This window comes from Myxocyprinus asiaticus, chromosome 28 (genome assembly GCF_019703515.2).
Source record: "Myxocyprinus asiaticus isolate MX2 ecotype Aquarium Trade chromosome 28, UBuf_Myxa_2, whole genome shotgun sequence".
Classification (NCBI taxonomy): Eukaryota; Metazoa; Chordata; class Actinopteri; order Cypriniformes; family Catostomidae; genus Myxocyprinus; species Myxocyprinus asiaticus.
In genome coordinates this window covers 1,725,266-1,739,359 of record NC_059371.1, presented here as the reverse complement: position 1 = coordinate 1,739,359, position 14,094 = coordinate 1,725,266, and the positions used below count along the sequence as shown (strand labels likewise).

The following is a 14,094-nucleotide window of genomic DNA, read 5'->3' as shown; positions in this document are numbered from 1 at the left end:
TTCATATCAACAATCATTGAGTAATTACTTTAAGTCTCACAAGCATTAAGCACACAGTTCTTGGTTCGTTTCCAATCGGACATGATGAAATTAATGACATTAACTGCAGTTCAGTAATTTTTTGATTCACTTAAATGAACCGCCTGATAAGAGCCATTAGTTTGGGAATTGGGCAACACTAGTCGATTTTCACCTCGTAGATTCTGAAGAACCGACTCATGAGGGTCATTCGTTTGGGAATCGGGCTTCGCTGGTTGCACTGTATGTTTCACACTGTAGATTCAAAAGAACGGACTCACAAGAGTCATTCGTTTCGGAATCGGGCTTCACTGGTTACATTGTATGTTTCTCACTGTAGATTCAAAAGAACTGACTATCAGAGTCATTTGTTTTGGAATCTGGCTTCACTGTATGTTTCTTGCTGTAGATTCAAATGAATTAACTCAACTCATTAGTTCGAGAATTGGGCTTCACTGGTTGCACTGTATGTTTCACACTGTAGATTCAAAAGAACGGACTCATAAGAGTCATTTGTGCTGGATTCGGACTGCACTGGTGTTGCAGTGCCGCATGAGTAGTTGCAGGAATCACTATCATGGTATCTTTGTACGTTGTCCTGTTTGCATCAGCAGAAGAATGCACATTTAAGAACTGTAGACAGAATCAAAATGAATGAAAATAATTTGGTTGCAGTATTTGAGTTTTTTGTTTATGAAACCTGTTGTGAATAAGAACTGTTTCTCAGTTCTCAACCATAATCATTACAGACTTAATGCACACGCTTCTCAGAAATGCAGAGAATTAATACTATATTATCAGTTCACAGTAATGTTGTGCAATCTTGAGCAGAAGTGATGAAACTCCAGCTGTCAAATGTAGTTGTAAGTGGTGCAGTGAGTCTTCGATGGCTGTCTGTGCTGTAAGCCTCAGTTTACTGTCATAGCTGTGCAATAGTTGGACTGTGTGTGCAATGTTTGAATTATGGTGCAACCTTAGTGTATAAACAGTCCAGACACAAACATGATGTTCTGAAATGAGTTCTGACTCTCCAGTACACAAAACGGCATGGAATTGATTTGGTCTACTTGTTTGCTTCTCGTGCTCGCATAGGAAAATTACTTGTTGAATTACTGGGATGAGTTTCTTTAATAACCAATGTGTAACTGAATTTATTGAACAAAATAAGAGTTACCCTTCCTTAATGCCGTTCAACTGCTGTAATAGTTTAGAAGTTTTCACAGTTGTTATTGTTTAGTTTCTGTTTGCATGAGAGGATCAGATGTACTGCAGGGGTGCTGGAAGGAAGGCAGACGTGCATCTGTTCTTGTACAACTGGCAATATGGAGGTAATATTAAGGGTGTGGAGTTTTAACTGTGGGAGTGAAATCCAGAGACAGCTTGGTTGCCTTCGCGCATTTATAAATAAAATCAAGGCAATGGCATGAAATTAGTTCAAGCATCATTATTAGCAGATCCTCAGGACAAATAGAAAATAACTTGGCAATTTTCTCACACATATACGTATACTGTATGATATAACACTTATGAATAGTCTATTCATACTTATATTTACTGACTGGCTCTGTAATTATAATAATAATAATTTACTGACTTGCTTTGTAACACACTTTAAAAATGTACAGCACAAATCTACTGTATGCATAACAGCCTGGCTTTCAAAATATACTATTTAAGTGCAACTTTAAAGAGGTTGTCTAGTTCTGAATCTATGTTTGTTATTTCTTTTTTCTTTTTTACTGGTAATATTATACTTTGTTTACTAAACTGCTTTTACATTTATCTCAGACTACAGTTTAAGCTCTAAAACTCATGAGGTGTTTGGTTGAAAAAGTTACAAATGCTTTATTACAACACATTTACTGAAAAGCTTAATGATGGCATATGCTTTTGATAAAGCCAGTGGGCACCTTTTAGTTCGATACACTTGAATGAGGCTATAACAGACTTCTCACCAGCTCTCATGATATGAAATATCAGTGTTTCACATCTGGAATCAAGACATACAGTAAAACTAAAGATGATTCATTTACATCTGAATCAGTGACTAAAATGAATGACAGAATTCCACCAAGAAGTAAAAGTTTGTTCAGGGACACCATTAAATCAACATTTCTCTCTTGTAGACATTTAAACCATAAGAGTTCAAATTAAACATAGGTAAATGTAAAAGGTTGTCCTGGTTAACAATATAATTTTTTTTCCCATAGAGATATATAGAATTTTAGACTTTGCAGAAATAGGAACCGTACTGTATTTTGCTATAGAGAACTTTATTGCTAGTAAAAAGGGAAGATGCAGTTACATTATTTTCACAATTTGCAATGGTGCTGTCCTAGACAAGTATTAAATAAAATGATATCATTTAACCAAGTCTGTTTTATACCACAGTGTGTTGTCATATTTAATACATGATTGCAATCATGTGAAACACTTGATAGAATGTCCAGCAATTTTGACTGTTTCATACTTTGATTTGATAGGAAATTAAGCCAATTGTGTAGACTGACCCACCGAACTGAAAATTATCATACTTATGAATAAAAAGGATTTTTACAACAAAAGTTACGTTCAACACATGCACTGGGTTATTTTCCTGCTAGATTTAATGGAATATTTTATTTAAGATAAATTATCAAATGAATTTCCTGCTGAAAGGGTGGATTGCTGTCTTCAGATAGGGAGAGAGCAGCTCTCCCAAGTGGAGGAGTTCAAGTATCTCAGGATCTTGTTCACAAGTGACAGTTGGAGCATGAGATCGTCAGGCTGATTGGTGCAGCTGGACCGTGGTGGTGAAGAAGGAGCTGAGCCTGAAGGCAAAGCTCTCAATTTACCAGTCGGTGTATGTTCCAACCCTCACCTATGGTCATGAGCTTTGTGTAGTGACTGAAAGAATAAGATCGCGAATACAAGCGGCCGAAATGAGCTTTTTTCGTAGGGTGTCAGGGCTCACCCTAAGGGATAGGGTGCAAAGCTCTGACATCCAAGAGGGGCTCAGAGTAGGACCACTGCTACTCCGTGTTGTAAGGAGCCAGTTGAGGTGGTTTAGGCATCTGATTATTACTTTGCTTAGTCTGCTGCCACCATGACCCAGTCCCAGATAAGCAGTCGAAGATGGATGGATGGATATCAAATGAATATTGAGAACATAAATTAAAATTAAAGCATAGCAGTTATGTGAATGCAGTGACCCACTGCACAAAAACATTAACAGAAAGAATTTTTTTTAAAAACATTGCATTTCTAACCAGTGGGAGTGGTGGTGGCATAGTGGGCTAAAGCACAGAACTTGTAAGCAGAATGTTGCCGGTTCGATCCCCACAGCCACCACCATTGCGTCCTTGAGCAAGACACTTAACTCCAGGTTGCTCTGGGGGTACTGTCCCTGTAATAGGTGCACTGTAAATCACTTTGGATAAAAGTGTCTGCCAAATGCATGAATGTAAATATAAGAAAGAAAAAAAAAAGTTGTGTGAGATCACTGCAGTGGCAAGGATGGATACCAAGGCCAACATTTACATCAGGAAGTGGCTGGGCTTGCCGTGTTGTCTTTCAGACATAGCATTGTTTGGAAGAAATGCCTTACAACTTCCATTAAAGTCCATCACCCTGGGTTACAAGCAGGCGAAGACCTAAGGAAATCAACAGACCAGTCAGTGAGGGCTTGCCAAGCCCAGGTCCGAGCAGGCCATACCTCAAATGCAGAGGAGGTTGTAAACAGGGCTGTTTCAATACTGAAGCAACAAGAGATTGTAGAGTGTGTAGAATAAAGGCCAACAAAGGCCATCATGCTCCTCAGATGAAGTACATTGAGTTTGTTAAAAAGAGAGGTGCCGCATAAGGCACGGCATGGAGGGAGGAAAGGTCAATCCTGGCAAATGGAAGTGATTGGTCAATGATGGTCGACCCAGGCCAACAGCTAAAATTTCCTTCTGAGATCGGCATCACCTCCTTGAGGCCAGACATAGTGTTATGTTCAGCATCAGCTAGGGAAATCATAATGATTGAACTTACTTTCCCATGGTAAGAGGGACTGGAGGCAGCCTATGAGAGGAAGAAGCTAAAATATGCTAATCTGGCTGCCGAGAGCAGGGAAAATGGATGGAGGGCTGCCACTTACCCTGTGGAGGTCGGATGACAAGGGTTTATTGGAACATCAATGCAGCACCTGTTGAAAAACATTGGTATCTTTGGATCAGTGTTGAAGAAGTCTCTGAAGGAAATGGCAGAGGAAGCATAAAAAAGGAGCTTCTGGCTATGGTTAAGAAGGAAGGATGAAAAGTGGGGTGTGTGGAAGTGAGAAAGTAGGAATAGGGAACAATTTCTGTATGTGGTGAGGTAGCAAGTAGAAGAAGAAAAGGGTGGGGAGGAAATATTTCCGCTGACCCACTCGGTCCTTATCCGGGGGTTTCTGGAGGCTGATTGAGTTGGGGAGCTCAGGGGGTTACATTAGTTACAGCTCAGTGTTTCAAATGTGTTCAAGACACCATATTCATGCTCCTTCAGCTTGGATGTTCAAGTGTGGGGTAGAACTCTCCCTCAAATGGGTGCTCTGCTGAAACATCCCCTCTTGGGATGATTTGTAATCTCAGCCAGTTCGTTCTTGAGAATCTTTTAATGACTGTCATAAGCTTCATTGTATGGACCCACGGGTTGTTTAGGTAAAGTAATGGGCAGGCCACTATAAATGACAAATTCTTGCTGGGTCTTCAAAAAAGGTTTTTGTCACATGCACCCAAAGTCTGGGTTGTGCCATTCAGGCTGCTTTGTAAAGAGCCCATTACTTGTGAATAGCCAGTTATCTGTTAAATTTCCAGGGATATCAGTTGAGTCAGGGAATATTGTAGTGTGAATTGTGAATGTAGAGACTCAAGATATATTGATTCCCAGAGGTCTGTCCAAACCTTGATAGTCACCATGGGGTATTGTGCAGGTGAACTGTATTCCTTAACCATCCCCATTCATGGTTGTCCAGAATAAGAATGGCACTATTCCATCTTCTATGAAAAGAAGAGTCCCTTGATGCCTTACAGGGGCCAACCTGTTTTCTTCCCTCGATTTTGCCAGTGGCTATACACAGTTTTCTAGAGCAACCACTGGATGGCATCATGATGATTCTGATTGCCACTGGACTATTTTCTGGTTTCCGGTCTCCATAAGAAGCAATCCAGAAGGAGATCAACCATTTTAAGTGTAAGCTGGAGTAAAAATTAGTTCAGGCTCAACTTGTGATGTTGGCTCTCATAGCAACTTGAAGTAGTAATTGATCTCAAATGAAGTAACCTCGGACCATCGCTTCATGTCATCTACCCACTCAAGTAAGGCACTGTCAAATGACGGTCATAGCTACACTGTAACGTATCGGCACCATGAATCCACATACTTTTTTGGCAATTATTTAAATGTAATACAATAAGCATCACATTATCCACTAAGAACATATGTTGATGCGAGTGAAAACTGGAGACCAGAGTACAAAAACAGACTTCCGGTATTTAATTGGCAGACACTTTCAGAAAAATGGTGGATAATCAGGATTGCATGGCATAGTTCTTAATCAAATTACTGTGTAATTTAAAAATTTCTTTTACAAAAAACTTCAGATAAATATGCATTACAATGTCACTCTTCAAACCAGCCCACGTAAAAATATTATCCATTCCGTTTATGAGAATATTTTGCCAAAAATCTCCCAATCATTCCAATGGGGAGTTCTGCAGAGCTTGTCAGAGCGAGTAACCGTAACCAAGGCAGGCGGAACTTAGCGAAGCGTCAGTAGATGTGTTTATCACCCCTCCACCATTCTTAACTGGCAAGTGTGTCATACCTCGACTGAAGAGAGCAAGATCTCAGCAAAACAGTCGGCAAGTGTGACACCAGCTGCCAAAATCCAGTTGTTTGTAATTGTGGCTGTTGATTTCATCATCTTAAAAAGGGTGTGCTGGTCTTCACTGATGTCTCCAAATTTATGCAGACCAGATGGCCACTGCGATCTGTGCTGAAAATGTGTTGAAATTTGTGGTGGGCTGAGCAAGAGACAGACACAGTGGGTGTGGTGCCAGGCTTTGAAGAGCCATTTATTTTAAATAATAAACAACAGAACATTTTCAGAATCAGAATCAGATTTATTGCCAAGTATGCTTACGCATACAAGGAATTTGTCTTGGTGACAGGAGCTTCCAGTGTACAACAATACAAAAACAATACAAAAACAGCAGCAAGACATAGATAATAATAAAAAATAAAACTAATTATACACATACATTCAGACACACATACATACACACATACACATGGGTAGTGCAAATCTAATACAATCTGTTATGTACAGTGCAAATACAAATCTGTTATGTACAGTGCAAATGTTTTTTTGTTTTTTTTTAAGGGGAATGAAATGGCAGAAGAGGTTGGATGTTTTGGATAAATATAAGAAAGACTAAACTGTGTATTGCACATAGTTATTGCTCAATGGGGCAATTTAACTGTTCATGAGATGGATAGCCTGAGGGAAAAAACTGTTCCTGTGCCTGGCGGTTCTGGTGCTCAGAGCTCTGAAGTGTCGGCCAGAAGGCAACAGTTCAAAAAGGTAGTGGGCAGGGTGAGTGGGGTCCAGAGTGATTTTTCCAGCCTTTTTCTTCACTCTGGAAGTGTATAGTTCTTGAAGGGGGGGCAGGGGACAACCAATAATCCTCTCAGCAGTCCAAACTGTCCTTTATAGTCTTCTGATGTCTGATTTCATAGCTGAACCAAACCAGACAGTTATTGAAGTGCAGAGGACAGACTCAATGACTGCTGAGTAAAACTGTATCAGCAGCACCTGTGGCAGTTTGAATTCCTCAGCTGGCAAAGGAAGTACAACCTCTGCTGGGCCTTTTTCACAATGGAGTCAATGTGGGTCTCCCACTTCAGGTCCTGTGAGATGGTAGTGCCCAGGAACCCGAATGACTCCACTGCTGCCACAGTGCTGTTTAGAATGGTGAGGGGGGTCAGTGTTGGGGTGTTTCTCCTAAAGTCTACAATGATCTCCACCATTTTGAACGTGTTCAGCTCAAGGTTGTTTTGACTGCACCAGATAGCCAGCTGTTCAACCTCCCTTCTGTATGCAGACTCATTGTCATCTCGGATAAGGACGATGACAGTGGTGTTGTCTGCAAACTTCAGGAGCTTGACAGAGGGGTCCTTGGCAATGCAGTCATTGGTGTAGAGGGAGAAGAGTAGAGGGGAGAGCACACATCCCTGGGTGGCACAAGTGCTGATTGTACAGGTGCTAGAAGTGAGTTTCCCCTGTCTCACAAGCTGCTGCCTGTCCATCAGAAAGCTGGTAATCCACTGACAGATAGACATGGGAACAGAGAGTTGGTGTAATTTATTCTGGAGTATAGCTGGGATGATGGTGTTGAAAGTTGAACTGAAGTCCACAAAAAGGATCCTTGCATATGTCCCTGGTCTGTCCAGATGTTGCAGGATATGATGCAGTCCTATGTTGACTGCATCATCCACAGACCTGTTTGCTCGATAAGCAAATTGAAGGGGATCTAGAAAGGGTCCAGTGATGTTCTTCAGGTGGGCCAACACCAGTCTCTCAAATGATTTCATGACCACAGACGTCAGGGCGACAGGTCTGTAGTCATTAAGTCCTGTGATTTTTGGTTTCTTTGGGACAGGAATAATGATTGAGCGTTTGAAGCAGCATGGGACTTCACACTGCTCCAGTGATCTATTGAAGATCTGTGTGAAGATCGAAGACACGCTGGTGAGACACCATCTGGGCCTGAAGCCTTCCTCGTCTTTTGTTTCTGAAAGACGCGGCTCACATCATCTTCACAGATCTTAAGTGCAGGTTGAGTAGCAGGAGGGGGGAGGAGGGGGTTGCAGGAGGTGTTGGTGTTTGTGTGAAGTGAAGGTCAGAGTGGGTGTGGGGTGTGAGATTGGCCCTTTCAAATCTGCAGTAGAACACATTCAGGTCATCAGCCAGTTGTTGGTTCCCTACAGGGTTGGGGGTAGGAGTCCTGTAATTTGTGAGTTGTTTCATACCACTCCACACTGATTCAGGGTCATTAGCTGAAAACTTGTTTTTCAGCTTCTCAGAGTATCTTCATTTAGCCACTCTGATTTCCCTGTTCAGTGTGTTCCTGGCCTGATTGTACAAGACTTTATCCCCACCCCTGTATGCATCTTCTTTGGCCTGATGAAGCTGCCTGAGCTCTGCTGTAAACCACGGTTTGTCATTGTTGAACTTTAAATAAGTCCTAGTAGGAATGCACATATCCTCACAGAAACTGATATATGATGTAACAGTATCTGTGAGCTCGTCCAGGTCTGTGGCTGCAGCCTCAAAAACACTACAATCCGTGCAATCGAAGCAGGTTTGTAGTTCATGCTCTGCATCATTGGTCCTTCTCTTTACAGTCCTTACTACTGGCTTGATTGATTTTAATTTCTGCCTGTAGGTTGGAAGAAGATGAACCAGACAGTGATCAGAGAGTCCCAAAGCTGCTCTAGGGACAGAGCGATATGCATCCTTTATTGTTGTGTAACAATGATCCAGTATGTTCCTGTCTCTGGTAGGGCATGTGATGTGCTGTTTGTATTTGGGCAGTTCACGTGTGAGATTTGCTTTTATTAAAATCCCCAAGAATAATAATAACTGAGTCTGGGTATTGTTGTCCCATGTCTGTGATTTGATCAGCCAGCTGTTGCAGCGCTGTGTTCAAACGTGTTTGGTGCGATATACATACTCACCAGAATAAATGAGGAAAACTCCAGCTGCGAGTAGAAAGGCTTACAGTTAATAAAGAGCACTTCCAAATTAGGACAGCAAATCCTCTTTAACGTTGTTACATCTGTACACCAACTTTCATTGATATAAATGCATGTTCCACCGCCTCTCGTTTTCCCCGTTAACTCCGCGATGCGATCCACTCTGAACAGCTGGAAGCCCGGCAGATGTAACGCGCTGTCCGGAATGGCTTCACTCAGCCAGGTTTCTGTGAAGCACAAGGCAGCAGAGGTTGAAAAGTCCTTGTTTGTGCGGGTGAGGAGATGTAGTTTGTCCATTTTGTTTGGAAGAGAGTGGAGATTCGCTAAGTGAATACTCAGCAGCGCTGTTCAATATCCGTGCCTACAGAGTTTGACCAGCGCACCGTCTCATCTCCCTCGCCTGCGTCTCTTGAACAGCAGAGCTGCGCCTCCAACTAAAATGTCTAGCAAAATGTCTGAATATTCAAAAACCGGGAAATCTAGAGTGCAAATTATTCCATGTCGAAGCTAGCTGCCTTAAATGAAAATGAGATATTCACATTGGGCGAATGCCAATCGAAAATGATCACCCCTATGCCCTACTCACTACAAAAGACAGAGATCTTGATGTGGGCACTCTGAAGGGAACATGTCATTACAGTTTAAATGTAGCCTTCACTAAAGTCTTGTGAAAGGGCCCTTTGTGAAAAAATTTACTTTCTTACTTTTGTTTGGAACGACCTTTCGAGTGGCATCCCCTTCGCGAAATGCCCTTCAAGGGTGCAAAAATGAAGTCTGGAAAATGCCTATTGTGTTGTATACTGTAGTGAGCCATGGACTTTGGATAATGTTAAAGTGTGATCACATACATGACACCCACAAACTACAATAATTTGAACATAATTTTTTTAACACATATACAGTGCGTAGAACAGACTGGGACACAAACAGCATGTATAGCAACCAGCATCTGTGCCACACAAGCATATAAATCACTGTTTTTCCAGGGGTTTATTTTTATTGCTTATTATTTATTTAATTTGCAATTTGGTAAAATGGATGACAGAGGACAGGAAAATCAAGTTGCCCCAGTTTTTGCCATCCAAAAATGACTAATGCACAGCAATATCACTTTCGTCCATAGGGTTGTAGCCAATATATTTTTACCATATTGTATGACACATACACAATACTGAAGGTGCAGTAACGATATATAGGGTATTTGAACAGTAATGTCACCAATGAAAACACACAATTCACATCTCTTTCAACACATGACACACATTTGCCCATGCAAATAAAATGTTCATTTATGTTATATAATCTCAATACTTACATATATGTGTATATATATATATATATATATATATATATATATATATATATCCTGTTCACACAATAGCTAACTAATCATTTTTGAACACCATTTACAATAAAAAAATTGAAATGTAACAGAACTAACAGACAAGAAAAAAAGAAATATACAGTACATGGAAAGTGTCACTGAACACTAGGCACAATCTGCTTGTATGACTGCGAACAAACAACCCTGAAAAAGCAAGCGCTTCACAGAGACCCAAAAGCAACCATTACAAGCGTACAACAGTAAAGCTCAACAGTACAGACTGAAACAGAGATCAGGCCTAAACTAAGACCCGTGTCCTTTCTCAGAGAACACAACATCAGCTCTCTGAATATTTGAATCCAACCTCTGGAGTTTGATTAGTTTGAACCATCTTGGTTAGTTAGTCTTGTTAGTTAGTCTTGTTAGTTAGCCGGGACTAATTTTGGTCCCACTGCGACACCATTACAGTCAAGAATGTATTGCAAACAACCTTGAGGAGGAGCTTTCTGTGGTGGGCCGTTCTTTACATCAACCACAGCATCCTTCTCAACAGCGTTCTGAAAGAAACAAACACATGAGTGAAAGTGAGACAGCTGCACCAGACATGATCTGAGCTGCCCACATATGCTCTATTGTTCACATTATGTACCTGACTTGGTTGAATGGCAGTTGGTCTCTTGGGGTTTTGTGTCATAACGTGGTTCATTTTGGCAATGACCATGTCTGTTATGAGTTGCTGGTCTTCAGTCTGGTGATCCCCCACTAACGGCATTGACGAACCCATTACCTTATTAAATTCACACAATTATTGCTAAGATAACATAAGAGTAATAATAATAATAGACCTTTTTCACACTCTGGGTTTTGGAACACGGAAGTAAACGTTTGCAGGGTAAACTTTGACAGTGGTGAATGGGAGATCACAGCAAATATTAATTTCACTTACCCATTTGCTCCAAGACCAAAAGAAAAAATCCACTATTACATTTGAATGACTTTCCAGAAGAGGATAGAAATAGAGAGCTGTGGATTAAGACAGACAGATGGGAGAAGATGCCAAATTTACTGTCACTCTCTCAGCAGCTGTAATAGAAAGCCCCTCGCAGCTGTGGTAATATTTTTTTTTTTTTTTTACTTATTCCAGGGTAATATAACAATAAGCATAATGTTATAAAGTTACATTCAATATTTAAAAAATGTATAATATAAAAAAATTGCGAGATTTACAATGCTAAATAAGGCGGAAACGCGTCATCACAGTCTGTGAAAAAGGTCTATAATAATACAAAATTATTATTAATTTTGAGATACAACACGGCAAAACATATACAGGTGTTTTTTGCAATATGCAATATAAGTTTATGTCCCAGAGTTGGGTTTTATTAAAACTAACCCATTTCAACTTTTCATTTAAAATATTTTAGTCACATTAAAACTTATCATGCCTTCATTTATTTTTGCTATTTTTTAATGCCTTTTGGAAATGAGGACCCAATCTCAGCAATGTGTTCAAAGGGCTTTTGTTCAAAATAAATAAAATACAAACAAAAACTCTCTCGATGGAGAAAAACAACAGAAACAAGAATAATCAAAATGGGTAACAAACACAAAACCGCCACCAACAGAGCAATCTGGCAAGGAGGACATGAAGGAAAAATGCACCATATACAGTATACAGAGGGAAACACATGAGGACCAGGTGACAACAATTAACACAAGGTGGACTAGATTCTTCTGAAGCGTTTACAGCAGTGGGTTGGGATTCAGCGCAGTGCACTTGATTGGTTTGCTTCTTATCTGAGGGATAGAACTTTCTCAGTAGAGACTGGGAATTTCTCTTCTTCTGCACCGTTTAGCCGTGGAGTACCGCAAGGCTCCATTTTAGGCCCTGTTTTGTTTTCTTTGTACATGCTCCCTTTGGGTGCTATCTTCCAGAAACATAGAATCTCATATCACTGTTACGCAGATAACACTCAGTTTTATCTACCGGTAAAATCAAATGATACCTCTGCCCTGCAATTTTTATTTGACTGTCTTGAGGACATTAAATGTTGGATGGCAGCTAACTTTCTTCAGTTAAACGAATCGAAGACGGAAGTCATAGTTTTTGGACCTCCTGACTCTACTGCTGTGGTAACCAGTAAACTGGGACCATTATCTTCCAACTTACATTCACAAGCTAGAAATTTGGGTTGGGTAAATCTTATTGGATTCTGATCTAAAATTTGACAGACAAACAAATTCTGTGGTCAAAGGAAGCTTTTTTCAACTTAGAAATATTGCAAAACTAAAAACATTTTTAATTTTTTATGATTTGGAAACCATGATGCATGCTTTTATTTCATCAAGACTGGACTATTGTAATGCACTTTATTTCTGTGTTCCTCAGTCTTCTCTCTCACGCATTCAGCTGGTGCAAAACGCTGCTGCTAGGCTTCTGATTGGTACCAGAAAATGTGATTCTATTTCTTCTGTTCTAGCCTCACTCCACTGGCTTCCTGTTTTGTACAGCATCCAGTTCAAATTATTAATGTTTGTTTACAAGACCTGGCATGATCTGGCACCTTCTTATAGTTCTGATCTTATTTCTCTACAACAGTCCTCTAGATCTTTACATTCATCTAACAGCTTACAGTTAACTGTCCCCAGGTCACTTTTGAAATTAAAGGGTGACAGAGCCTTTTCAGTCACAGCGCCCAGGCTTTAGAATAAGTTGCCTTTTCATATCAGGTCTTCTCCTACTCTTGATGATTTTAAATCTCGTCTTAAAACATACCTGTTTGTTACAGCTTTTAAATCGTTGTAAATGTTAGTATTGATATTGTTATTGTCTTGTGTAGTTGTTTTATCTGGCTTATTGTACAGCACTTTGGTCAACAGTTGTTGTTTTTAAATGTGCTTTATAAATAAATGTGACTGACTGACTGACTGACTAACTAGATGAGGAGGTGTGGCAAGGGGAAACAAGGAGGCAGAGTCAGGGGAGCACATGGCTGACACAAACACAAATGAAGCCATGTGCTAAAATACAAAACAAACACACACCCAACCAAAACAGACAAAAGGCGGTCCAGATGGGATCATGACATTTTATGTATAGAATTTATTGCTTAACCCTTGTCCCAGACCCAGACTCACAATCATAATTTTAAAACTATAAAAATCAAAACAGAGTGAAATAAATATAACACATTTCAACATGTGAAAATAATTTTTACATTTTAACGCATATTATGACTGTCTCTCCATAATTTTCATCAGGACCAACAATCCTGCCCTAAATAAAGTTTTTTCAGAAGTTAGTGTAATTGTTTAAATAAATATATTAATATGTATATATATTGTTACATGTTTATTGTTAACATGCATAATTTGTACTAATATATTTACACTGATATGAAGAACAAGCAATAAAATGGTACTGTCTCTTTAAGAATAGCAGCAGTTCAGCGAGTGAGCGCATATTAACAAGAGCGGATTCGAATGGCCTCTTTACCACATCTGTGCTATGTGCCATCAGAATGACATATTCTATGTTTGTTCTGATCAACAACTAACTGTAAAGAACAGAAAGGATAGTAAAAGAGACTTTATTCAATCCTCGTCTTTGGACATGCATTACACGGAAGGAGTCAAACCAAACTTTTACTCTCAATACGGAGTGAAAAGATCTCACTGCTGAACTTCTTCACCACAATACTACTCAATCACTGCTGAGTGAAATCTGAACATTTTCCAGCCAGTGGAGAATCACAGACATTTGGTTGCAAATGCGAGTGATTTACTTGCATTGTAAAATGTTGTGCATAGAGTAAAAGATCGGTCTTGTGATTTAAAAAATCTATATAGTGACAGTTCAAATGAAAATCAATATTTTTACATATCCCTATGAAAAGTGTAATTTAAGAGTGTTTATTTTCTGAATAGTCCACTATTGCAAAAACCCTAGAATGTCTTTAGTCTGTTATCATAAGAAATGATTTTGTCGAGCT

The 14,094-nt window shown here is 39.8% G+C and overlaps 1 protein-coding gene across 1 annotated transcript in view; it reads right to left on the bottom strand.

The window, feature by feature from the left end:
- Nucleotides 1-6,122: 6,122 nt before the first annotated feature.
- The window catches only part of LOC127419570 (synapsin-2-like), a 28,644-nt gene continuing 20,672 nt past the window's right edge, over nt 6,123-14,094 (bottom strand). Inside the window, exons 10-11 of the mRNA XM_051661092.1 lie at nt 10,752-10,889; nt 6,123-10,659 (exon numbers count right to left, since the gene is read on the bottom strand). Of these exons, the coding sequence (XP_051517052.1) occupies nt 10,525-10,659; nt 10,752-10,889 (273 nt within the window). The 3' untranslated portion in view covers nt 6,123-10,524. The remainder of the gene's footprint in view (nt 10,660-10,751; nt 10,890-14,094) is intronic.